The 14,864-nt window shown below is 40.4% G+C and overlaps 1 protein-coding gene across 1 annotated transcript; it reads right to left on the reverse strand.

The window, feature by feature from the left end:
- Positions 1 to 128: 128 nt before the first annotated feature.
- ap3s2 (adaptor related protein complex 3 subunit sigma 2) lies at positions 129 to 12,053 on the reverse strand. Its single transcript, XM_061814773.1, has 6 exons — positions 11,868 to 12,053; positions 9,187 to 9,278; positions 7,015 to 7,126; positions 6,778 to 6,849; positions 4,261 to 4,368; positions 129 to 3,507 (listed from the first exon to the last, which is right to left on the reverse strand). Exons 1-6 carry the CDS (start codon positions 11,934 to 11,936, stop codon positions 3,382 to 3,384), a joined length of 579 nt encoding a protein of 192 aa, XP_061670757.1. The 5' UTR covers positions 11,937 to 12,053; the 3' UTR covers positions 129 to 3,381.
- Between the last annotated feature and the right edge of the window lie 2,811 nt (positions 12,054 to 14,864).

Here is a 14,864-nt window from a genome sequence, read left to right on the forward strand (position 1 = left end):
GAAGTGACTTTTACTGGCATGTTTTTTTTTTTTTTTAACCGTCCCTGTTAGCACTGCACTATCGTGTTGCTGCTGTGTTACTGCCGCGTCTCAGTGATTTAGGTATGTTTTTTTTTTAACTGGCTCTGTTAGTCCTGTGCTAAGTATTGCTACTTTGTAGCTGCCTCGGCTGTTTTTTTTTTTTTTTTTTAAACCAGCCCTGTTCATGCTACCGTATTGTTGCTATGTTATGCAAAGTAAGGTATTAAAATTTTGAAAACTCTTTCTGTGTACCATCTTTCTTTGTAAACATCTCATGCTTCAATGTGGGCACTTGAGGCTTCTACACAGGTGCGGCTTATGAATGTACCAAATTGTATTTCCTTTACAAATGTACTGGGGGAGTCTTATAATCCGGTGGGCTCTGTAGGCCGGAAATTACGGTAAATGAGCAGGATAAAATTTGGAAGACTTGTCATGAGTCTCAAGAATGCCTTAAAAACACAGTAAGTCTACCATTTTGATGAGAGCCCTCACAAAAAAATGACATTGGACAGTGAACCAAACTATTTCTAAAATCAGACCCTTAAGTCGGTCAATTACGAATGTGAAATTTGGTAGACTTGTGCGTCAAGAGTAGACGTCACAAAAAATAATAACTCATGCCTACAACAAGACACAGGAAGTTTGCCATTTCAATTTGAAGCACCCCAAGTTGATCTTACCAACCTGTAAAATAGCCTTAACAATCCAAGCCCCAAAAGACACTGAAGGTCCAGCATTTTGGATAGAAGCAGCCAATGTGGAGTTAAATTCAGTCATCTTGTAAAAATGTTTTGCACCATATCATTAAATATCACTTTAGTATTTGTGGTAAAAAATAGGTGGAATTTTACTGATTTTGAATAATCTCACCAGGAAATGCATCCACTTAGCATCGGACCTAAAAAGGCCACTATTAAATAAAATAGCAGACTTCATGTGACCGTTTCCAGGAAAGGGTTCTTAAGCCTTTTTTGTGGGTCTACTTTGTTGATGTGGCCACAAAATTTCTTGTCATATGGTGGAACTAGCCCTGGCTGCTTTTTTTTTTATTTTAGCTAGCAATCTGACAATATCTATAGAAAAACACAAGCTTTTAAGCTCTCTCAAAGGCCAAAATGAAATTAAAATAGCGGCTTAAAAACCAAAATGGAGACTTCCTATGTATTTGGAGGAATGATTATGAAGACTTATTTTGGGGCTACTGAATTCTTTCAAATGTTTTCATCCAAAGTCACACTGGCTTTATGGGCTTAATGTACCCCAAATTTTGGGAGGCTTCAAACCAGAATGGCAGAATTCTCATGTCTTTTTGGTCACAAACTATTGAGACATTTTCAAGGGTCTACTCATTATATATGTCAAAAACTTAGGTCACTGATCGAGAAGCCAGTCAATGCTGAAATCCAAAATACTGAGGCGATCATTCTGATATTTTCAGAGGTTTAAGTGGCCATAAGTATAGATATCCACATGGAATTTGGTGACGATTGATTGCAGTTTTGTTACATTGAGGTTTTTCTCAGTAGTGAGAAAATAGTGGAGGTGCCCAAAGGTTGTTCAATTTCCCTGAAACTTCTTGGTGACACATCTAGTCTCCAAAAGACTCCTGCAGATGTCACGGACATGCCGCTGCACCCACCGGAGATTTGAGTAGCTGTCATGTTGCCAGCGAGTGTTCACGCTAGTGAAATAGGCTCAAAGTGAAACTGGCTTTGTGAGGGGAATTTTTCTCTAATTACTTTGTGGTAGTTTTGTGGGGACTTAAAAATGAAATGGCTAACTTCTCGTCATTTCAGCCATGACTCAAGTCTTTTTTCGTGAGTCCACTTATGATGAACATGCCTCCTTAATGTCATGTTGAAAGTGGATCTGACTTTGGGGGAGTGAATTCTGCCAAACGTTTGAGGTGCAGAATTGAGCGGAAATGGTGTAATGCCAATAAATGTACTTTTGGGAAGTTGAACGATATTTGTTATTAAAACTATCCGTGCATCTGTGTACCTAGGCCTGATGTGGCCCTCGGAAAACTTAACAACCACTGAAATAGACTATTGGAAAAAAACAAACTTGGCTAATCAAAAAGGTGATTATTGTTGTTATTGTACACTTTGGAGGCCTCTCCCGTTGTGTTCCCCACTGTACTGAGAAGGGGCTGAGGGGGCAATCATGTGACTCTTGAACCCACGCATATGTCAACGAGATTAATATTCACGCAAAATAGCAGAAGCAATGGATCGTGACGACAGTCCGTCGAGGAGAGGCAGCCATTTGGGTATTCGAATGGAAGAAAAATCATTCTAGGCTGTACGGGAGCCAAAGGGATCGTGTTACGCTCCAGGTTGGAAACGTACAGTTTGGGGAATCTCGAAATCGAGACCAGTGATGAGCATCGAGCTGAGGAAGGAAAATATGCTTGTCAGCCAAGTCATAAAATATTTAACCCACAGAAATATACACATCAATCTGATGCTTTGTGTCAACTATTTTCCTTGCAAAGGGCCATATGAAATTTATGGAAAAGTGCACTCAAGAAACTTATTCTTTAGCACCCTCTAGAAAATCAGAAATAAAGACAGCTCCAACATCCCAAAATTCAATGCAGATGTCAATTTTGGTTTGAAATAGTCATTGTGAGGGGCGCATACTTTGACGAACTAGACACTACAAAATGTGCCCACATAAACGCCAAACAGAACCAGCCACATTCGACAGGCAGCCAATGTGGCTTCAGACTTTTTTAATCACAGTTCTTCTGAGGTTTTATCCAATCATGTCCTGAGTAGGCCCACAAAAAAACTCTGAGGAAATCTACTGATTTAAGTTTAGTCGTTTTGGGGACATTTATGGCCATCAAACTTGTTCTTGAGATTTTGTATGATTGCTCAAACATTTGAGCCATGAAAATTATCCTCACGATAATGAGTGGGAGTTTTTGCCAGCATCCCAGGAAATTTGGGAAGATTCAGACGAAAATGGCACTAAATTCGAAGGAATTAGAATTGTGATGTTCAGTGTTGGGGCATACATGGAAGCAACATTTGGTAACTCGCCATAACACACGAAATTCAAATAACCCAGCTGTTTTTATAATGCGTGTTGCAAGAAATATGGTCCCCTTGCCATAGGTTGCCAACTACCACTTCATGGAACACACATTGACAATATTGTGCAAGTTGAACAAGAACAGTAGGTCGGAAATAAAACAACAACACAAAAACGATTCCCAGCTTCTGTCCCGCATACTCGAGCAGCCAGAATGCTAAGTCACGAATGCCGTTGTGGTTGGGAGAGTTCAAGTTTTCTGTGTATGAGCAAGGAGGGGGCACTGGATCCCACCCGTTCCCTGCAGAGCCGTACTCAGAAAGGGGAGAGGCTGGGTACTTTGATGTTGATGTCTCCAATATTGATGTTGCGCGGGATCTCGGGCAGGTTCATGTTCTTCACGGCGGAGACGGCACGAGCGGGTGCCGCGGAGAGACCGCCCTGGACAGAATATTCTCTTAATATGAATATGCCTTTCTTAAAGATAATTTCAGTGTCCTTTTTGTAGTAATACTTTACAATCACAAGACTTTAACCAAAACATTTTGTAGAATTGCTCCAGCCTCATGTGCAATGAAGCTGGTCGAAGTGTAAGTCTATAGATCTGTCTATGCATCCATTCATCCATCCATCCAGCCATCCATCCACCCATCCATCTAGCTATATCTGTACATCGGGTTAAGTGTCTCTCTATTCTCTCATAAATTCATCTCTTTCTATCTCAATCTGTCTATTTATCTGCCTGTCTGTATGCCTAACAACAACATCCATCTACCAGTTTATCCATCTGTTAATGAATCAGTCGATCGCGCTATTAATCTGATTTTCAATCCGTTTGCCTATACTGTATGTCTGTCTAACCTTCATCTAGCCATTAAATCAGCCATCAATCATCTATCTGGCTGTATCCCTCTAAATGTTTAACTACATTAGTCAATATGCTATTCCATGCTTTTTCGGAACTATGTTAAGTCAGCACATTTGATAGCAGAGGGAAATGAATGAATGAAAGAAACCTGTGCTTTTCTTGCACATTACTGTATGTATATTTTATATCTGGTACCATCTAATAGCTTCTATTTTATCACGCTAGCACTGAATTCAAAATGCAGATCAAACACTTTGTCGAGGTTTATCAACATTTCAAGACTTTTTCATCAATATATTACTTTGTGTGTGAGCGAGTAATCTGACCTCTGACTTTTCCATACGGTTCTGAAGCTCCACTTGAGCCACGATCTCGTTCATGTTGGTCTCCAGGACCATGCCACCCATTACCACTTCTTGCAGGATGTAGTGGACCTGCGGCAGAGGGTGGGAGGAGAACCAAGCGTGACAACACATTGGTTTGTGGTGAGGAAACAGGAAGAAGCCAACAACTGCTGCCAATATTTGACACAGCAAACACAGTTTAGTCACTTTAATTGGAATCACATGTCTGGTAACGTTTCTTCACCAGATGCAGTAGTCACAAAAAGTTCGGGATATTCGGATGGTTAGCTTTCAAGTGAAATTTTGGATGAACATTGGCATATGATCAACTGTTTAATACTTTTTAGACAGCTTTCTATTCACTAAAAATCTATAGACTCAACCCCTGCACACTGGCAGTTTGGGATCATTAAATTCCCCTATTTGGACATTTTGGAGGGGACCCTATGTTGAAAAACTCATCTATTCTGTGTTTTTGTGCTCAAGCCAAAGCAGGAACAGTATTTATTGCTTTGGCAACATCTAGTAGCATCTTGGGGCCAAGAGATTGCTGAAGGGGGGTTGAGGAGCTTCATTTGGACAAAAGTAGTCCTTTGCTAGTTTCTGCTATTACAGTACAATATAAACCTTTTCAAAGGGGACATCAGTTGTGGTTTTTCGCTATTTGTAGAAGGGCTGAGTCCCACACTCCTGTGAAAAATGAGGATTCGCTGTTCTCCGAACATTTTGTCAGTACTGTATACAGTACCATCCCATTTGAGTGCAAAGAAGTACAACATATTTTCTACATCCATAAAAATGTATGGCGTTATGTGACACGTGGGAAATCTCGTTCTTATTTCACTTTCCCTGGTTTTCATTGTACCAGGGAAATATTTTAGAATACGCCAAACCTCACAACATCACGACCGCTTCCTACTAAGAAAATTCAATCACGAGCGATCCTTGATATGGCCTGAACTAGCCAAATACCTGGGTCCCTGAAGTGACTTCTCACATATCCAGTGGGAAATTAAACAACCAAGTACACTGCAGTGAAACCCCAGGTATTCACGATTCACCTATCCAGTGGGAAATTAAACAACCAAGTACACTGCAGTGAACCCCCAGGTATTCACGATTCATCATTCATGAGTAGGTGAATAGCTAACAAATGTGCGCTTTCTGCAATGCCTCAAGATGTCGCCCAACCGCCCTGCTCTTTTAAAGGTCCCATCTTGGCAGAGGTGAAAGAGTAGCTTGACAGAATAGAGTAGAGTGCTAGAATATTCCAGTTGAAGTGTGACAGGAAGGCAAAGGTGTCTCAATTCAGTCCGACTCTGTCACCATGCGCCCCAAGATTGCACTACTCAGAGAGAGAGAGCCCCCTTCATTTTCTATAAATTTACTAATGAATGTGTTGGCCATTGGCAGGGATACATCAGTATATCTGCCATACTGAATCTATCAGTTCTGCTCGTACCAAACGGCAAACTCAAAGAACACCATGAGGTTATGAACGTTCCAAGTCACAGAGAGTGCACACGGAGTGAACTTCGCAATGTAGGCTTTGTTGTTATGTTGTGCGGATACTGTATCTACACAACTAAGTGTAATGCAAATTCCATGTTTGTGAGAAGAGTTGGGTGTGTATCTGTAATTGGATATATCAAACAAAACGTTTGTGCAGTGTTATGTAAGGGTCCAGCCAGTAAGTTCATTCTCTAGTTTTGTATTATTTTCGTTTTGCAAATGGTCTTGGTAAGGACTAACGGAAAGATCAATGTTGGGCTTTTTTTTTACTCCGTGGATAATGCTGAAAACTAGTTGCCAAGTCCGCGGTGGAAGGCGGAAATTCCTTCTAAGTGGAAGTTCCACCTCCACAACTTCGATCATCCAGTCACAAATCTAATAGCATTTGTGCCTGACGTGGTAAAAGAAGTCCAGAAATCATTTTATTTTCATCAAAAAGCACTAGCTACTGTATATATGTTATTTATTGAATTTTTGCATCTATTTAAGACAATGAATGGTTAATGTCAGTGTAATCAACTAAAAATAGTTGTCCTCATAGATATGAACAAGAGCTACGGCAGCCCAGATGACCACTTGGCTCCACGGCCAAGACAAAAACCACACTGCTCCTCCTGAAATTTGATTTCTAGACCCCTAAATCAACCTCACCAGAGATGCTCAGGAGTATGATTTCCCGTAGCTGTATTTATTTTTGTGTGTGTTTTACTGTTTATACCATTAAAATTTAGACTTGAAACAAAAAGAAAAATGAGGAAATGTTTAAAACAATCAATTGACACCTCATAACTCCAAAACCTTCCAAGTTGGGGGAGTCATGAACATACCACCGGTAATTAAGAAAAAAAAAAAAAAAAGAATATGGCAGTGCATCAAATACTGGAGGTTCATGGTCGTCCATAATCAATATTAAACTTATAAGACCTAATCTAATTAGTTTGCCGTTTTCTTTTTGAGAGAGTTTACCAGTTCCTTGTGTGCTCTTACCTTGTCCATGTGGAATATGAGGTCCAGTTCGCAGACATTCTCAAAGCATTTATCCAGCGTTTCCACAAACACCTGCACACAAGTGTCATACTAGGACAATCAGTCGAATACAAATGTTTCGACTGACACTAGTTTAAAAAATAATTATAGTTATTCACAGACAAGGAGATCTCAGTTAGAAATGAAAAGCTGGACAACGAACGGATGAATCAGAAAAGAAAAAGAAAGTCAGGTAACCTGGATAAGGTCCAGAATTCCAAGCTCACTCTCAGACGAGTCCACACAGAAGACAAAGTAGAGTGTGGCGTAGTGGCGGTAGATCAGCTTGTAGTCTGAGCCCCCGATGAGACTGGAAGACCACCAGAAACCTCAAACTTACTATGCAATACAGGGAACACCCCTCTAATCATGGTTTTCTTTTCACAAATTCATCTTTTGGCATTTTTTTCCTCCTATAAAACTAATCGTTGTCTGTTCACTAAAATATTCCCCTCTTTGCAAGCTCTTAGCATATTTTTGTGCTCTTTCTGTAATGCCCTGAACTGGCAAAAGACGCAAAAGCCTTGGCTAAAAGAAAGTAGTAATTAATGTCAACTGTGTGACCTCTTTCTTTTTTTTTTTTTTTGGCCTGCGGAGGTTTTCGGTCAAGCCAAATGGAGAAACTGTATCCATTTTTTGCTGGAACAGTTTTACTGTGTCACAGGGGAGTTTTTAAGATTTCTCTGTGGTTTCTTAGTATTACAATTGAAGTCAATTGGGATTAAGTGTCAATCAGTCAAACAGAACAATGTTTGTAGATGGAGGAGAGAAACAAAGACAAAGCCCTAATTGTAAACAGGATGAGAAAGGAAAATCATTACATATCTACAACAATGAAGCATTTAATATGGCAGTTGCATGAGGCTGTAGTGCTACACCCATTGAGGGAAGGACACAAGAAGAAGCACCTGGGACAAGGGTTGTGAACCTGACTGTAAAACAGTAGTGTGGTGAGATTGACTAAGTGAATTATAGAAGTCTATAAGTCAGGGGATACACAAGCAATTTGCGTATTCACAAGTTATTTGTTGAAATAAGTGAGTGGCCCCACACCCAGTGAAAGAGTCCAAGGGGTGTGAGCCTGTGGACAAATGCAATGAATTGACAGCATTTTGAGGACCCCACCTAATAAATCAAAGGGCAGGATTGGGGCCATGGTTCCACCCGAGAGCAACCCGGTGGATGGGACATGTACCACAGAGGAACCCGGGGCAGTCCACCGGCATGTGTCCCGGAAACTGGACATCCTGTGGGGGCCACTGGGACCAACTGATTGCTTGGCTGATTGATTAATTGATTGATTTAAATTTGGGGGGTATTTCCCTTTAAAAACGTATATTCAAATTAAATGAGAATTCAATTTAGATAATCAAATAGAAGTGGAACAAGGTGAACTACGTATAGTACTTGGAAATCAGTTCACACTGAGGCAATTTGTCATGATCCCATTTCCCATTTTGTGCAGAGCCATGCATTGAAAGCCCCTCGGAATTAACAGTGTGAAGCACAATAGAAAACTTCTTGCTAGTGACGGTCAAATGACACCGAGCTTTGTGTCATTCTTCCTGAAGCGCAGTGACTTGAAACGCTGTGTCAGAGCTTGAATTAAAATACCAGGGTAATGCGGTCGATGGCGTCGAAGCTTCCAACATCATCGCTGTTTTGCTTCGTTCCTTCAAAATGTTTTGAAGCTTTTTTTAATTGGCTCATAGTTTCTCAGTGTGTGACATTAACCCATCAGGGTTCAACGCATTCTAAAACAATGATAACCAACCAACAGATAATCCTTAAAATAATTTGCATTTATTCTTTGGGTTAATCTGGAATTTGTTTTACAGTATGAGGGAGAGCATCCGTATATTTTTATTTACATATGCTTATATGCATATTATATCTGTAGCAACACACAACAAATATATTTGTAACATTTATTTCAATATTAAAGGACAATAAGAACAGGTAAAAATTCATTATTTGCATTTGCTTGCTATTTAACGTTGAATTAAAAATTAAAACAGTGTCACAGTACATTGACAATCATACCCAGGGGCAATTTAGAGTCACCAATTAATTTTAGTTTAGTTTTTGGGATAAAAGAAACCGGAGTACCCACAGAAAACCAATGGAGGCACGGGGAGAACATGCAAACTCCACACAGGCGGGGTCAGGATTTGAACCCCGGTCCTCAGAACTGTAACGTTCTAACCAATTCACTATGCCAATTATTAAATTTTTTTTGTAATGGGGGCTGGGAAGTCTCACCATTGTTCAGTCCTCTGCAATTAGCAAAGATTTATTTCACTTCACACAACTTTTTGTTAATCTGGCTCCATCTGCCGGTTTAACGGTGCGACTGCGGTGACAACTTGCCTTCCACCCTCCAAGAAATTACAGACGTTGTCGTCTCGCTTTGACACCAAATGAAACGTCTCCCGAATGATCTGCTGCTGCATGTCTTCAGTCTGCAACAAAACGCAATACACTGTTTTATGTCTAATCATGAAAGAAAAAAATTATAAAAAAATGAGACAAATAAAATTGCATTACTGAGATGAAAACATTGTCAAGTTATGGCAGTATCCATCCATTACGGTTTAAAAAAAAAAAATCTGAAAAAAATTTGGAAAAAAGTGAACTTTTGTAATATTTGTATTGTTAATACAATGTCACAAAAAATGTAAAGTATTGAGATGAGTGTAAAGTTATTTTTTTCATTTCATAAAAACAAGTTTTAAAATCAAGAAAAATAAAGTTGGAATGTAAAACAAAAGGTTACTTTATTATTATTGTCATGTTATTTAGAATAAAAATGTGGACTTTGTGGTCTTAATGAATGAAAACACTTCCAAAATTATGAGAAATTGGTGAAAAAATACAACAAATGTATAGAATAATTAAAATTGTAACTCTGTATCGAATTGAGATGAAAAAAATATTGACTAAAATCAATTAAGAGAAAAACATAAAATGTTAAAAAGTTATGTTAGATAAAGAAATAAATTGAATATTTTCCAAGATATACTACATTGTCAAAATAACCGTCGTCAGGTGTTCCATTCACTTCCATGGCCACAGGTGAAATGGTAAAATAAGGGAACGAGGCACGCAAACTATTTTTAAAAAAACACTTGTGAAAGAACTGGTCTTTCTTAGGAGCTCAGTGAATTCTAGCGTGCAACCCTGACAGGATGCCACCTTTTCAACAAATCTAGTTGTGTCATTTCATCGCTCCTAAATACAAATAATAATGACAGAAACTCACCCACGAGAGGTAGGAACGTAAACTGTCAGCCTGAGGTCAGCGGATGTTGAGGCGCACACTGCAAAGAGGTGGCCAACTTTCTGCTGAGTCAGTTGCTACAGACCTCCAAACTTCATGTGGCCTTCAGATTAGCTCAAGACTTAACAGTGAGCAAAGGGCTTCGTGAAATGGGTTTCCATGCAAGAGCAAGTGGTTCCAAGCCATCCATCACCAAATACAATTCAGATGTAGATCCGGATGCAGAAGTCCAAAGCAGGCCACCCCTGGCCTCTAAAGCAATGGAGACGCATTCTCTAGAATCACGAATTCCACTCCTACATCTGGCTATGTGATGGATGAGTCTGGGTTTGGTGCTTGCCGGGAGAACAGTACTTGTCTGGCTGTGTTGTAAAAGGTGTATAGATTGTTTTGGGAATGGAGATGATGGTGTGGTGTTGGGGTTTTTTTTAGAAGATGGTTTTAGACCCCCTAATTTCCAGTGAAAGGAACTTGGAATGCTCCAGCAGACCAACAGATTTGGATAATTCCATCTTCCCAACGTTGTGGAAACCGTTAACCCTAACCCTACTTGGCACCTTCTTCTTCCAACCTCTCAGCACCACTGCACAAACTAAGGTTGTTGTTGTAGCCAAGTACAGCGGTCATTATTCCGTATCAAGGTCCAGAAAGTGAGCCTCATCGGCCGGGGCACCCCACAGGTGTTCCACTGTCAGCGTGGTCGTTTTTTGAGCACAGTTGAAGAGATGATGCCTATTGTGGGGGGCAACGTCACACAATGGGCATTTATTGACGATGTTGTTGTCGAGTTGATCCTGATAGTTGTTGATCTTGTGACACCAGCCCAAACGGAGTCGCATCCAACATCACTGTGTGACCTCACAAATGCGCTTCTCAAAAATTCTCATAAACAGCCTCCTAAACCTTGTGGAGAGCCTTCCCAGAAAAGCTGAAGCTGTTACAGCTGCACAGGGTGAACAATGTCATACTGAACCATTTTGATGTTATTTTTAGTAAGTTCAGGAGTGAGTCAAGGCAGGTGAACGAAAACCTTTGGCAATAACCTAGGTGGATGTCAAAATTCTGTTGAAAAGAAAAAAATATATATTTATACACATTTGGATGTGCACAGTCTTATACCGACCAGCAATCCAGTCAGAGCTAGAGATCACAATTCAATGAAACCAACAAAATAGCATCATCTGCAAAAAGCTGAGACACAATGTCAAGGCAACCAAACTGGACCACCTAAACGCCCCAGGGCCAAGTTGTACCAATAAAATCTGTCCATTAAGGTTACAAAGTCGGTGGCAAAGAACAGCCGTTACGGAGCCTAAACTTACCTAAATCAATCCGACTTACTATCAGCAATGTGAAACAAACTCTGACACCACTGATCAGCCTTAAAGAAAGGTCCACAAAAAAAAAAAAAAAAAACACACGCAGAACGATTGGGAGAAGTACCATGATCCCTCCAGTACCATGCTGAAGATGTAAAGCGAGTCCACTGTTCCACGGTAAGGATGAAATCCTCACTGCGCCTCCTGAATCCGAATCTTGCTTAAAAAAAAAACGTGAACACTCGAAAAGGCAAACACAAAAACGACATAACCACGAATATTGCATGTTTTGGTAGCACATCATTAACACCAAAACGTGTTTCCGACCTTAGTGGATGAAATTAAACAGCAGCACATGCTTAGAAGAAACAACGAAGACACGACTGTCAGATTTCGTGGGATTAGTAAGAAATAAATAAATAAAACCAATGTCGCATCTAAGTAATACTCACAAAATATTGATAAAATCTGATGAGCCGCGGCTTTCCATGGTTATTAAATATTAATATAGCTTTAATCATATTCAGTAGTATGTAAACTGCAATACCGTTCTAAACAGAAATGTAAACGACAGAGATTACTGAAACTAAACAAGGAAGTTTTTAAATGATCACTTCCGAGATTAAGGTCCTCGGTTTTAAAAGTCTGCTAGAACCAAAAACGCGTCATGTTCTGTTCCGTCGTGTACCCGTGCTTTGTCGAGATACACGGGGGGAGAAAAACTGTTCATTAATTGAGAATACAAAGAGACAATAATTTACGCAGTTGTTCGAATAATATTTTTATTTTCATTAGACATGTTTAATTTTTTTCCTCTCATATTTCCAGTACCTAGGTACCCGCTTTTAAGAGTCGACAAGAAACAAAGACGTGGAAAACAAATTTCCGGGTTTGTTTTTGTGCTTTGCCAGTTCACCAATAGAGGACGCTCATTATTAGCGTGTCAATGCTTCACTGACTATTCCTACAAATAGTAGTCTTAAACTATATATCGTAAAGTGTGGGCGGAATTGAGCTACACCCTTTTAAAATAAACTCATCTAAGGAAGAAAGGAAGGAAGGTAGAAATGAAGGAAGAATGGAAGCTAGGACGGAATCAAGACGGGAAGAAACAAATGTCACAGGAAAGGAAAGAAGAAAAAAGGAAGGTAACATTTAGGCAGAGTACAGAAGGGATCAAAAATAAATGGTAGTGGAATGGAATGTAAGGAATGTCAAAAAGTAGTAAGGCAGGATGGAATGAAGTGAGGGAGAGAGGATGGATGCAAGGCAGGAAAATTAACAAATACTGCAAGACAATAATATTAAAACGTGCATACTGTATTAAGTGACACCAAACACACAAGAAGCCACTTACGCCAGCGGACTCGTACTTTTATGTCCAGAACCTACCTACGGACATTGTTCTGTGACTCTTACAATCCATCCTCCCCTCCCTGCTGAACAAGACCTCTTTCGGCGTCACACAGTTCCTCCAAAAGGACACACATTTTCAGGTAAACTATGAATCAACCAGATTTCCTAGGGTGAACCCAGATAACTGCAAGGCCACATTTACCTCTTCCTCTGTACCTTTCCTTGCAGTAATAAGCACCCGGTACTATAGACACTTGCAGACATTTTTCTGTCGTTTCGGGATCCATCCTTTTAGCCCTCATGAACAAGAGCGGAGATACGGTGACGAAAATAAGTATTTGAACACCCTGCTAGATTGCAAGTTCTCCCACTTAGAAATCATGGAGGGGGCTGAAATTTTAATCGGAGGTGCATGTCCACTGTGAGAGAGATAATCTAAATAGAAAAATCCCGAAATCACAATGTATGATTTTTTTAACAACTTATTTGTGTGCTACAGCTGCAAATGAGTATTTGAGCACCTGAGAAAAACAATGTTAATATTTGGTACAGTAGCCTTTGTTTACAATACAGAGGTCAAACATTTCCTGTAGTTGTTCACCAGGTTTGCACACACTGCAGGATGGATTTTGGCCCACTCCTCCACACAGATCTTTTCTAGACAGGTTTCTGGGCTGTCGCTGAGAAACATGGATTTTCACCTCCCTCCTAAGATTTTCTATTGGGTTTAGGTCTGGAGACTGCTTAGGCCACGCCAGAACCTTGATATGCTTCTCACGAAGCCACTCCTTGGTTTTCATGGCTGTGTGGTTCAGGTCATCGTCATGTTGAAAGACCCAACCACGACCCATCTTCAATGCTCTGACAGAGGGAAAGAGGTTGTTCCCCAAAATCTCACAATACATGGCCGCGGTCATCCTCTACTTAATACAGTGCAGTTGTCCTGTACCATGTGCAGAAAAACACCACAAAGCATGATGCTACCTCCCCCATGCTTCACAGTAGGGATGGTGTTCTTGGGGTGGAACTCATCATTCATCTTCCTCCAAACATGGTTAGCGGAATTATGACCAAAAAATTCCATTTTGGTCTCATCTGATCACAAAACAGGGGAACCTTTCATGCCATGCATGATTTCAAACCATGACGTCTTAGTGTATTACCAACGGTCACCTTGTAAACGGTGGTCCCAGCTCTTTTCAGGTCATTGACTAAGTCCTGTCGTGTAGTCCTGGTTTGACTCCTCACCTTCCAAAGGTTCATTGAGACCCCACAAGGTTATATCTTGCATGTGCATGGGGCTCCACTCTGACTGAAATTGACCGTCATGTTTAGCATCTTCCATTTTCCAATGATTTCTCCAACAGTTTCCTCCAGGCACTCCGGTTTCCTCCCACATTCCAAAAACATGCAACATTAATTGGACACTCTAAATTGCCCCAAGTTGTTATTGTGAGTGCGGCTGTTTGTCTCGATGTGCCCTGTGGTTGGCTGGCAACCAGTTCAGGGTCTACCCCGCCTCCTGCCCGTTGACAACTGGGATAAGCTCCAGCACTCCCCGCGACCCTCGTGAGGATAAGCGATGAAGAAAATGGATGGATGCTCCAACAGTGGACCTTTTTTCACCAAGTTGCTTGGCAATTTCTCCGTAGCCCTTTCTAGCCGTGTGGAGTTTTGCCTCTGGTGTCTTTGGACAGCTCTTTGGTCTTGGCCATGTTACAAGTTTGAGTCTTACTAATTGTATGGGGTGGACAGGTGTCTTTATGCAGCTAACGACCTCACACAGGTGCATCTGATTCAGGATAATACATTGAGTGGAGGTGGACTTTTAAAGGCGGACTAAGAGGCCTTTGAGGGTCAGAATTCTAGCTGATAGACTGGTGTTTAAATACTTATTTGCAGCTGTATCACACAAATAAATTGTTAAAAAAATCATACATTGTGATTTCTGGATTTTTCTTTTTAGATTATCTCTCTCACAGTGGACATGCACCTACTATGAAAATTTCAAACCCCTCCATGATTTCTAAGTGGGAGAACTTGCAAAATACCAGAGTGTTCAAATACTTACTTTCTTCACTGTACCTGAACCC

This window comes from Syngnathoides biaculeatus, chromosome 3 (assembly GCF_019802595.1).
Source record: "Syngnathoides biaculeatus isolate LvHL_M chromosome 3, ASM1980259v1, whole genome shotgun sequence".
Taxonomy (NCBI): domain Eukaryota; kingdom Metazoa; phylum Chordata; class Actinopteri; order Syngnathiformes; family Syngnathidae; genus Syngnathoides; species Syngnathoides biaculeatus.

Coding starts and splice junctions, on each gene's coding strand:
- ap3s2 (XM_061814773.1), bottom strand. CDS start 11,936: ATGATTAAAGCTATATTAATATTTAATAACCATGGAAAGCCGCGGCTC. Junction 7,127..9,186: donor AATTTCTTGGAGGGTGGAAG/GCAAGTTGTCAC, acceptor GTGGTCTTCCAG/TCTCATCGGGGGCTCAGACT. Junction 4,369..6,777: donor TCATATTCCACATGGACAAG/GTAAGAGCACAC, acceptor CCTCTGCCGCAG/GTCCACTACATCCTGCAAGA.